Source organism: Podarcis melisellensis (genome assembly GCF_964234715.1).
Source record: "Podarcis melisellensis genome assembly, chromosome: 7".
NCBI lineage: Eukaryota > Metazoa > Chordata > Lepidosauria > Squamata > Lacertidae > Podarcis > Podarcis melisellensis.
The window spans coordinates 41,771,451-41,783,592 of NC_138539.1; the positions used below are offsets into that span (position 1 = coordinate 41,771,451).

At 43.4% G+C, this 12,142-nt stretch overlaps 1 protein-coding gene across 1 annotated transcript in view; it reads right to left on the minus strand.

The window, feature by feature from the left end:
* Positions 1-6,931: 6,931 nt before the first annotated feature.
* LOC309374808 (uncharacterized protein) overlaps positions 6,932-12,142 on the minus strand; it is a 74,043-nt gene continuing 68,832 nt past the window's right edge. Inside the window, exons 32-34 of the mRNA XM_081919988.1 lie at positions 10,668-11,015; positions 8,280-9,391; positions 6,932-8,222 (exon numbers count right to left, since the gene is read on the minus strand). Coding sequence (XP_081776114.1) covers positions 8,435-9,391; positions 10,668-11,015 — 1,305 coding nt within the window. The 3' untranslated portion in view covers positions 6,932-8,222; positions 8,280-8,434. The remainder of the gene's footprint in view (positions 8,223-8,279; positions 9,392-10,667; positions 11,016-12,142) is intronic.

The following is a 12,142-nucleotide window of genomic DNA, read 5'->3' on the forward strand; positions in this document are numbered from 1 at the left end:
CTCTCAGCCCCACTCACCTCACAGAGTGTTTGGTATGGGGGAGGAAGGGAAAGGAGAATGTTAGCCGCTTTGAGACTCCTTAAAGGAAGTGAAAGGCGGGATATCAAATCCAAACTCCTCCTCTTCTTCTCTTGGACCATGCTTTGTTCATTGCTGAGGCTACACCTTTCTTATCTTTCCTTCCCTACTCCTTACTTGCTCTTGTGCTGCCCCCTCAACCATACTGAATGCCAATTCTTACTGGCTTTTCTGTGCCCGATCTACATGCACTTTATTGTGCCTCCCCAACCTTGGTTTGAAAACATTAAACCTCTGAGAAGCGATCAAACTAGCTTAGCTACAGAAGGCAACGCACTTGCAGTCCCCCCCCTTTAAAAAAGGATTACAGTCATTGGAGGTGAGAGGTTGGCGTTTTTATTTTCATTTTGATTTGCAAAACCAAGAAGGGAGTACTGGGTAATTTTTATTTTATAATACCAAATTTGTTCTATGTTTGCCAAATTGCCTTTGAATTTATTGTTACGTTCTGTAAACTGCTTTCTCCTGCGACCTCCATAGACCCCATGATCTGAATGTAATGATAAGTGGGTGTTTGTGGTAAGCTGCTTCGGGCACAAGTCACTGTGGAAAGGCTGCATAGAAATAAACTTAGTCAATCATCTAAAAACATCTTTAAGGATCTCCTTGAAGACAGCAACCAGAGGGGTAGACGTGCGCAAGGTATTTCAGAGGTTGGACCAACCACAGAAAGGGCTTTGTCTCTGGAACTTGCCAACCTAACAGCTCTCACTAGTAGACCAGTAGCAGGGTCTCAAATGCTGATCTTAAGGCTTGGGCAGGCTTATCTGCACAGGGTGTGCATTATCCCTCCTACCCTTTCTTTTTGCAGTGGACAGAATCGTATATGGAGTATGTATGGATGCTTTGATCATATGTGATGGTTACTGCTCAGTGGAGCGCATGTATGAGTGAGCTTGAACTTTGCTCCCATGTTGCACCACGTGTACAGAGTGTGAGTCCTGGGACAGAGATGTGTAACCGATGCTCGGTCAGGTAAAATGCTTGTGAAATTGGCTTATTTGCAGGGATTGAGTATGTATATATAAATAAATAAATAAAATCCGCCTTGCCGGCTTCAACCCATAAGCCTGTTCCTAAGTGCCAGCCAAATAAGATTAACAGATCATAAATTGAATTAGATTGGCAGTCAGTACCTTTGAGTAATTATAAATTTCATTTGCTGTTTGCAGTCTACCCCCCCCTCCCCTCTAATAAACATTTCTCACTTCCCTACTGGGATAGATTAATTTTTCTGGCAGTCAGCATGACTTCTCTATTCATTGCCCTCAGGACTGTTATATAAAATGCTTTTCTCTCTCCCCCCCCCCACTCTTTTTTTCTAATATAAAAAGGGATGGTAAAACTATTCGGTCTTATAACCTCTATGCATGTTGTTATACAGTAACTTGCTGCCTGCCTGGAGCTTGTGGGGCTGCACATGGTCTATTAGCATGTTTAAATCTGAAATGTGCATAATGTTAAGAGCAGAGCCATTCTTTCACTAAGACCAGAATGCTCTGGGCCAAGAATAGATTAGTCCACCCCATGACTTAGAGTAGGGAGATGGTGAGTGGGAAGGAGGAAGAAAGGGAATTTTGGAAGGAAGAACACCAGAAGAACTGAACAGAGCCTGGGAGTGGCTAGCCATTCTCCCTCTTGCAGAAATATGGAGAACCGAACTTAAGATTGGGAATAAAAAGAAACTGAAAGAAACCAAAATTGACAGATTTGCCCACCTTTAGTTACAAGAACTGTACAGCAACTTAACATGTGTTTGAACTTGCTCCCCCCTCTCCAAGTCCTCTTTACTTGTTTTCCATGCCGCCTTCAACTGTGTGCCTGAGGCAAGTGCCATATTGGAAAAGTGTTTATAAGTTGCTCTGGGAACTTTTTTTGGATAAAGGACAGGATTATAAATGCCTTATATAAATAAAACCTCAATGCCTCCGTATTTCCAATCTGACATCTTAAAAGTATGGCACCTGAAACAGGGCACAGGACTCCATATAAGGTCTGCCTAGTGTGGAATAAAGTGGAACAATAACTTCTCGTGACTTGGAAAGTATGATTCTATTAATGCTGCCTTAAATTACATTAGCCTTGTTTGTAGCCCCAACTTGCTGTTAGCTCATGTACAGTGAATATGTCACTGGGTCAAATCTCAGCATTCAGAAAGATGAATGTATCAGTGTGTAGGCATAATGCCACTACCTTGGTGCTCTTGAACCTCTTGCCCCACTGTCCACTCTAAGTACAAAAGATGTTTCCAGGGCAGGCTCAGGTTAGAATCCTAGAATTGTAGAGTTGGAAGGTACACCAAGCATCATATAGTCTGACACCCTGCGATGCAGGCATCTCAACTACTAGATCATATATGATGGCTATCCAACCTCTGCTTAAAAACCTCCAAGGAAGGAGAGCCCACCACCTTCCAAGGGAGTTGATTCCACTGTTCATTCCACCTTTTACTGTCAAAAGGCCTTCCTGAATATTTAGTCGGACTCTCCTTTCTTGTAACTTGAAGCCATTGATTCAGGTCCTACCCTCCGGAGCAGGAGAAAACAAGCTTAAAGGTGGCTATCATATCTCCTCTCAGTCTCCTGTTTTCCAGGCCAAACATACCTTCCTCACTCAACCATTCCTCATAAGGCTTGGTTTCCAGGCCCCTGATACATCTTGGCTGTCCTCCTCTGCACAAGTTCCAGCCTGTCAATATCTTCCTTAAATTGTGGTGCCCAGAACTGGACACAGTATTCCAGGTGTGCTCTGACCAAGGCAGAATAAAGCAAGACTATTAATTTCCTCGACATGGACACTGTACTTCTGCTGATGCAGCTTAGAATAGCATTAGTTTTTTTTGCTGCTGCATCACACTGTTGACTCATATTAAACTTGTGGTCTCCTAAGACCCCTAGATCTTTTTCACGTGTACTACTGGCAAAGTAGATGCCCCCCATCTTATTTTGGCGCAGCTGGTTATTCCTGCCTAAATGCAGAAAGTTACATTTGTCCCTATTGAAATTCATTTTGCTAGTTGGGCCCATTTCTCCAATTTAAGGTCATATTGAATCATGATTCTGTCTTCTGTGGTATTAGCTTGGTATCATCTGCAAATTTGATGGAGCACCTCTCCAATTCCTTCTTCTAAGTCATTTTTAAGATGTTGAACAATGGGCCCAGGAAAGAACCCTATGGCATCCCATTTGTCACTTTTTTCAAGATGATGAGGAACCATTAGTTAGCATTCTTTGGGGTCAGTCAGTCAACCAGCTACAAATCTACTGAACAGTTATTTTGTCCAGTCCACATTTTGCCAGCTTTCCCACAAGAATATAATGAAAGACTATGTCAAAAGTCTTACTGAAATTGAGATACACTACCATCAATAGCATTACCCTGATCCACCAAGCTTGTAACTCTTATCAGAAAAAGAATTGAGGTTTGTTTGGCATGACTTGTTTTTGAGAAACCCATGATGGGACATAGTAATCACAGAATCCTTTTCTAAGTGTGCACAGACAGTTTAATTACCTGTCAACGTCAAACTCACTGGTAATTGTGTCTCATCCCCCTGCCCTTTTGAAAATGAGGACATTTGCCTCCCCCCCCCAGCCTGCAGGGACTTCACCTGCTCTTCAATAATTCTCAAAGATTATAGATGGAGGCTCTGAGATTACCGTATTTTTTGCTCTATAAGACTCACTTTTTCCCTCCTAAAAAGTAAGGGGAAATGTGTGTGCTGCTTGCACTGCGCAGCAATCCCTCTTGCTTTTGTGGCTTCTGAGATTCAGAATTTTTTTCCCTTGTTTTCCTCCTCCAAAAACTAGGTGTGTCTCATAGAGAGAGAAATACGGTATATTTGCAAGCTCCTTTAGTACCCTTGGGTGCAACTCATCAGGCCCTGGAGATCTGAATTCATTTAAAGTAACTAGTTGTTCCCTTACAACCTCTTTTCCTATCTTGGGCTGCACCTCCCTCCTTGCATCATTTATTCTGTTATCACCAGGATGGACACTGCTTTCCTAATGAGTGAAGTCTGAGGCAAAGTAGGGGTCAAGCAGTTCTGCCTTTTCTCTGTCATCCAATAGCATTTTGCTGCCTTCTCCATGCAGAAAACCTGAGCTCATTCTCCCTGCGACTGTTGGCTACTCATGTATATGCCTCCTCTGTGAGTTCCCCTTTCTTCCATTTCTATACATGCCCTTCTTAAATCTCAGCTCACCTGTAAGCTCCTTATGCAGCCACATCAGTTTCCTAGATGCTTCCCACATTGCTTTAATTGGAATTGTCTGCCTTTGTGCTTTCAATATTTCACACTCCCACCCATCTTGGATCCCTTTCTCTTTGACTACTTCTGACCTTGAGATCTCACCCAGGAGTGTCTTCAGCTTTTTAAACCGGCCTTCTTAAAGTCCAGAGTGCATATCTGACTATACTAAGCTTTCCCTTGCCTATGTATCATGCAACCCAGGAAGACATGATCATTTCCTCCCAAGCTTCCCAGTATTTCCACTTCGTCAATCAGTTCCTTCCTGTTGGTGAGGATCGCTTCTTCCACCTTCTGGCAAATGGAATCATCATGCATTATTTGCTTCAACTTTTTGCTTTTGTTATCTTTCACAATGGAGCAGCTCCTGTTTCTTATTCTGCCTCCCTGCTGAAGGTTGCTGCAGCAAACCTAGGCTGAACATACAAGTGTTAGTTTTAGCCCACCCCCCCTTCTTCACTTTGAAAAACAGGGCATTCCTTACATATAGCTGTGTGCTGCAGATTGCTTAGGCATTTAGGCACAAGTCCGCCTCTAGTATCCTCCATAGTAACTCCAGCAAGCATGGTAATTGTGCCATCTAGTGGTGCAAACTAGGAAGGATGGTGATGTGACAGATTTGTATTGAGACCGAGGAACTTGGGTGAGTGAGGCTTATTACTTGACTCTGGCCTAATTTATTTTATCTCCAGCTAGAAAAACAAGCAACCAAAACCTGAGAGCTGAAAGCTGTTGCTCTACTACTGCTTGACTAAGAGGCATCCTAAGAAATGTATTTGAGGGCTGTATGCAACTCTGGATGGCTCTACCTGACACCCTTGCCCCCTAGGGATGCTTTCAGATAGAAGGCTCTTTTGAATTCTAGATGTATTTAGTGTGCCTGAGACTCATAATCCATATGGAGTTTATGCTGATCTGATCATTGTTAGTCCTGCCTAGTTCTCAGCGATGTGACAAAATATGACTTGGAATGTGTCTGCTTGTGACAAGAAAGGTATTAACTGTGCAATCCTATGCATGCTAATTCAGGAATAAGCTCCTATAAGTTCAACTGGGCTTGCTCTCAGGTATTATTATAAATATTTATTAAACTTTTATACCAGCTTTCATCCAATGATTACAGGGTGGGTCACAACATAAAAATACAAAATGAAAACACAAAATACATAATAAAGCAAAGCAAAAGCAAAACAAACCAGTAATTCCCCTGCCATAAACACAATTAAAAGACAACCAGCCGAAGGCCTGGTTATAGATACATGTTTTTGCCTGGTGCCAAAAGATATGTAATGAAGGTGCCAGGCAAGACTTCTTAGGGAGACCATTCTACCAATGGGGAGCCCCTGCAGAAAAGGCCTGTTCTCATGTTGCCACCCTTCAGACCTCTCATGGGGGGAGGGAGTCCTTCAGGCATTGCAGTCCTGAGCCATTTAAGACTTTATAGGTAAAAAGCAGTACTTCAAACTGAGCCCAGATACTAATTGGCAGCCAATTCAGGATCAGCTGAATATGCTCAAACTATCTCGTCGCAGTGAGCAACTTGGCTGCCAAATTCTGCACCAGCTGCAGTTCCTGAACAGTTTTCAGAGGCAGATATACATATAATACATTGCAGTAATCTAACCTAGTAAACCCCACTGAGGAAAGCAGGACTCCCGTTCAACCAAAAATGTACTGAATTGCACTGATAATGTGAAATTTGTGCACACTTTGTCAGTCACAGGCTTATCAAAGCAGCTGAGAACTAGACCCACGTCTCAACACTTTAATCAATAATTGGCTAAATGCTCAATTCAGTTTCTCAACAGGAAAATTCACTTCTCCCTTGTGCATCGTTAATTTGCAAATCTATCAGACAGCAACAAATTCTTCCTAAGGCTGCAATCCTGGGAGCAAGTCTTATGGAACTCAGTGGCACTAATTTCTGACATGCATAGAATCTGGTTGCATGTTATTACATTACTTTCAACAATGGGCTCAGCAGTGACTACTAACCTTTGGTGAACTGTCCTCAGTAATTGTTACAGTTGTCTGAGTGGTTAGATAGGGTGCATTTTTAACCACTTAAAATAACCAAGCAGTGCAATTATAATTTCCCCCTTTTATTTGAAATTCCACAAAAATACATAATGTAATCCATCGACACCTCAAACTAGAGATCAGTGCAAAACCGCAGCTTGTTATTTAAAATAAAAATATACCGCAAAGCTCGAGATCTGCAAATTCCATGATTAACCCTTAAAAATGAACAGGCTATACAGTACTCCCATTCCAAATGGAAAGGTACATGGGAATTAACTGTAAACTCTGAAACAGCTACCAGTGCAGTCTTAAATCTCAGTTCATTAGATACAACTCTCCACACGTGAAACTGTGGATTAAAACCAAAGGAAAGCTTAAAATAAGCAGTATTTCTGTCATATAAAATGTTCCTTAAATGTAAGTTTATCTTGTCCAAAAAGATTAAAATACATTTATACCATTATATACATTTTCATCCCATTCATTTTTGCTTTTATTTGAATTATAAAATAGATATGTACAGAATAATAGATGAAGGAAAAAGGGACTAGGGCAACATACATTTATAGCACACAATAACAATGCTGGGAATCATAACTTTGTGAGAGACAAACTACAGTTACTAGGATTCTTTGAGGGTGTGTGTTGTGCTTTAAATGTATGGTGTGTATGCAACCTAGTTCAGTGGCAGTACACCCTATCCTATTTATTGCTTTTAGCCAAAGCAATAATGTAAATGTAAGATACATATATATAAAATATAAGGCACTAAGTGGTTTTTATGGGTGAGTGGGGAAGGGGTGTGAACCCAGTCCTCCTTGGTCCAAGTCCAATACTCTCTCTGCTACACCACATTGACTGTACTATACAGATATACACAAAATTACTTACTGCACGATTGTGGCATTTGAAAGAGCACCCATCCTGCATGGGTGGGTTCCATTCATTTCAATGGATGAAGCCAATCACTGAATATGTGAAAGGATCAGATGCCTCCACTGAAATGAATGGGACAGCCCTTGTGGCTAGTAGAGTTGAACGAATACATCAGAACTCTTAAGCGTCCTGATTCAGAGATGTCAGATGAGCACGTGTGCTTCTGGTTTTAAGTTACATTTTTGTACTGTCCAGCAGCTGCAACTTGGGCTAAACCTATGTTTAGCTTACATGTTGCAAAAAGGGCACAATGTCTGCTAAGTGTAGGAAGGAAAATTAGACTGCATTCTTGTTTTCACTCCACCTCTTTTTACACTCATCTTTGCTTTTTTCATGTAGAAGGACATTATTTTGAAAAGTAACTTAAAAATGAAGTGAAATACCTACTCTTCTAGAGAACATACATATTTCCTGTTGATATTAAATAGCCCGAGCAACAAACCGTCTCAGCTGTATTGTACATTTAAAGCTGCAATTCTAACCACATCCGCCAGTGAGTAACCCCCTCTGTGTTCAACCTGACTTACTTTTGAGTAAATACATTTAGGATTGCACTGTTTGACAACTTAACCTTGAAGTCAATATGACTAATTAAGTTAATACTTTGCTAATTGGGCATTGCTAAATGCACAAGGGAACAAATCCAAGAGCGACTTAATCTTGAAGCAAGGCATTTAGGATCACACAGCTAGTTAAAGTTTGCCGATAACCAACTAAACCAGTTGGACTGCCACCCCAGGTCCTAGCAATGTATGCTAGAATACAGAGGCTCAGGATGTTAGCTACAATCTTTCTGGCTATGCAGCTGGAGTAGTTCCTTGTTACTATAATCCAAGTTCTTTTACACTGCAATGCTATGAATCTTATACTCAGAGGTGCTACGGTATTCAGTGGGGCATACTTCCTAGAAAAGTGTGTTTGAGACTGCATCCTTAATCTCGGTATCTCTTCTAGATAGATTCTTTATTGTCATTACACAAGTGCAACATTGCACAAGTGCAACGAAATTCTCTGGGCTTTGTGTGAGTTTTCTTGTACAGAAACTACTGCAAGGAAAGGAAAGCAATTCATTTAGCCCCTGAGAAAACAAACCACTAATCCCTATCACTGTTAAATGTAAATAAAAACTTATGGAAGAAAGCATACCATCTATGAGCGTGTGTACTGCACAGTGCTGTATTTAACCCTTGAGGACTTGCTCAGGGTAGAACCAGGGGGAGGTGCTTCCTGTGTGCTGCCTTGGTTAAAGAAAGCATCTGCGATCAAGATTTGTCCCTGTCTATCACTCTCAGGGTAGGTGGCTTGCTCTGATGTGCCCCACATGCCAGGGGTGGGTGTAACCACCCTCTCAGTCACTACCACATTCTGTCCTCCTGCTAAATTGGGGATGCTCAGGGAACCCTTTAGCTCGGAACTAGGTACAAGGACCCTCTCCCTTTCCCTTACAACAACATAGTTTGAATCTGTAAGGTCTGGAAAGACTCCAGAAGGCATTTCTAACACATCCTGCAAGTTAGAACCTGGAGCAAGCACTCTCTCTGTCACTACCACATTCTCTTTAAACTGGGGGTCAAAGATTACTGGAGGGGGTATTGCCCCATAAGATGTTTCTGTCACGACAACATTGCTGCTGCTGCTACTGCTGCTAACCAGAGGGTTGGGTATACGTCTAACTTGCTGCAAGCCAGGTGTAGATTCAAAGGTAGTCTCAGTTACTGTCTCCTCGGCCACCATTTCTGAACCAAAGCCTTTTGTGGCGTCAGGTATTTGGTTGCCAGAGCCTGAAGTATAGGTGTGCTCTGCATTCTGCTGATGCAAGTATTGCACATCAGATTCACTTGCTGTAAGAGTAGGAGTTGGGTCTTTCAGGCCTTGAGAGGTGTGTAGTCCAGCTTCCATGCCAATGCGTTTGCCCATGCAGATCTCAGCCAGAGTCTTAAATTTATCTCCCAAGTCATCCAGGTAATGCTCATCGAAGTCTCCCTCAATGAAACTGCAGCAGCCGACAGAACCATGGGGAGAATCTCTTTCTTCCTCCTGAGAGTAAACGAGTAGGCAGTCTTTTGCGAGGTGCCCTTCATCCTCGTCGGCAAAAGCATCAGCTTTCTAAATATGTGGAAAAACAAGAACTGTGAGCGCTTGTGTTTCGGAAGATATAATTTTCTTTAATGAAACAGCAGTCAGCTTGGTTGGGTGTGACACAAACTCCTTCTGGCAGAAGGCAGTGGTTTGGGGCCTTTTAGCTTAGTGAAAAGGCAACATGACAGAAGTGTATACGATTATGGAGGGCATGGAGAAAGGGAATAGTGAAAAGTTTAGCCCCTTTTCTCATTCCTAGAACTCAGGGACCCCTGTTGCATCTGGACATCAAAAGAGTCAAGACAGACAAAGGAAGTGCACAGCCAAACTTTGGAATCTGTTCCCACAAGAGGCAGAGATGGCTACCAACTTGGGTGACTTTAAAAGAGGATTAGATAAATTTGTGGAAGATAAAACTATCAAACACCCTCCTGGTAAGCTTCCCATAGGTATCTGGTTGGCCACTGTAAGAACAGGATCCTAGATTAGATGGGGTCTGATCCAGCAGGCTCTTCCTATGTTCTTAACAAAGAGAAACCCACCCATTTTGCAGGTGAGAGAGCCAGGCATAAAATTCTTCATATTTTCAGGGATGGGCATTTACGGGAGAAAAGTGACAGCTGAATGTCTGCACCTTATCTTCCCCACCTCCACTCTCCTTTTTAAAATTGTAGTTTGCCCACATAGTGGTAGCTCTCATTACTTTTGGAAATGAAAGGGTAATGGGAGAAAGACAGCTATGACGCTGCTTGCAAGCTCCATGCCCCAGGGAAAAATATGCAATTTCCCCCTCCTTAGAAATTGATGACAATGCCATCCCACTTCTGGGTAATAGAAGTGGTGGCATTTTTGGCTTAACTCTGTCAGAGACAGCAGGAGCAGTGATTTAGGGCAGAATTTCTTTCCCCCAGTGCTTTATTTTTCTATAGAAATTCCCCCCTTTTCATGTTCCTTAGTAACAATGAATGAATGCCCATTGCAAATTAGAGGTAAGCATGGCAGTCTTCAAAGTGTTTAGATTTGTTTAATGAACACAAGTAAAATAAATGTGCTATATTAGATCACTTTTGAGGACATTGGGGAAAATCCTGATGCAAACTGAGAATGTTAGGGAAATGGTGATAATTTGCATAGGGGAATATTCACATTTTCCAGGCAACCCACAACCACTGCATGTGAGAGATGCCCAAACCAATTCTAATAAACTAAGGAGTGGAAAATACAAAGGTCCCAGAATTAAACAAAACAGGGGAAGGGGAAGTCAACCAAGAGAGGAAGCATCTCGCAAAAGTGGAAATCTTACTTCAGTGAAGTAGCTCCTTAAGAATTCTTCATTCACGGCTCCGACATGTTGTTCCATGTATCTGCTATCCATTGTCAGGATTTTCTGTGCTGCCATGTCTCCCCCTCCTACTCCTCTTGCTCCTGCTATGGTTGAGCCCCCTCCAAAATCCATGCCTTCATGATGTGCATGAGACGTACGGGCCTCCTCCCAGCGCCTTTCGATGGTTGTGGTGTTACGCTGTCCAAATGCAGAAGAGCCAGAAACCACAGCGCCTCCTGCCACGCCTAAGCTTGACGATGCATTTCCATTTCCCATCCCTGAGGCCGAGTTGTTCACAGAAGTCATGTGGCTTAGGCTGACGCCAGCCTAACGTCAAAGAGAAAAATAAATCTGTAAAACTACATTCATTTAAGGAGGCAGGCTGAAGTCACAATCAAACAACATGCGGCAGGCTGGGCTGGGCGAGGCCAGCTAGGAGACAAATGCGATTCAGGAAGTTTATTTGCTTCCTGCTTGGAGAAAAGGAAGAGCAGATTTGTAATATGCGAGAGGAACAGATCCCGAAAGTTTGGGCTATTTGCATAGGTGTCTGCAGGAATGTTACCAGGGTGGGGGAAGTAAGAATGGAGTGGCCCAGTGCACACTGCCTCAGATTTCAGGTTCTACAGAGATCTGCTAGAGATCTATGATTTAAAAATGAACTCTGGGAATCTGGGGATTATGGTTCATCCAGCAGGGGACAATGTCCCCCTTGCTAGAGCACCACCCAGTTACTTGTGTCCCCTCCAAAAAAAAGCTCCTTTCAGAACAACAGAGTTTGTAGTTAGGCAGCTTTCCAGGTCAATGGGAATATCTGCTGGATAGCAGAACTTCTTAGCAAACTTCCTTCCCAAATGCTTCTGTACAGCTGCGTCAGAAAAAGTAGCCTGAGAACAGCTGCCTCACAGCCTGATCTTGCCTATTTACAAGCCCAGAAACTTCACACTAACCCCACCTATGTTTGTACAACTGTTTTTACACACACACTTTTTAATTATGTAAATGAATTACCCCATACCAATTTAAACTGATAAGAGAGTAAGAGCCATGTTGTTTTAAGTAACTCAGCCCATTGTTGTCTAAAGCAGTGTTTCCCAACCGGTGTTCCGCGGCACACTAGTGTGCCGCGAGACGTTGCCTGGTGTGCCGTGGGAGGGAGGCGGGCGAGTCGGGCGGCGGGAGCGCAAGGCTTGCGGGCGGCAGCACGGAGCACGGGACGCCCTTCGGAGGCCGCCCCGTGCTCCGCGCTGGTGTTGGCCAGCCTTGCGCACCCGGGGGATCTCCCCCCAGGAGCGCAAGGCTTGCGGGCAGCAGCTGGCAGCACGGAGCACGGGGCACCCTTCGGAGGACGCCCCGTGCTCCGCGCTGGTGTCGGCAAGCCTTGCGCACCCGGGGGATCTCCCGAGAGCGCAAGGCTTGCGGGCGGCAGCGCGGAGCACGGGGCGCCCTTTGGA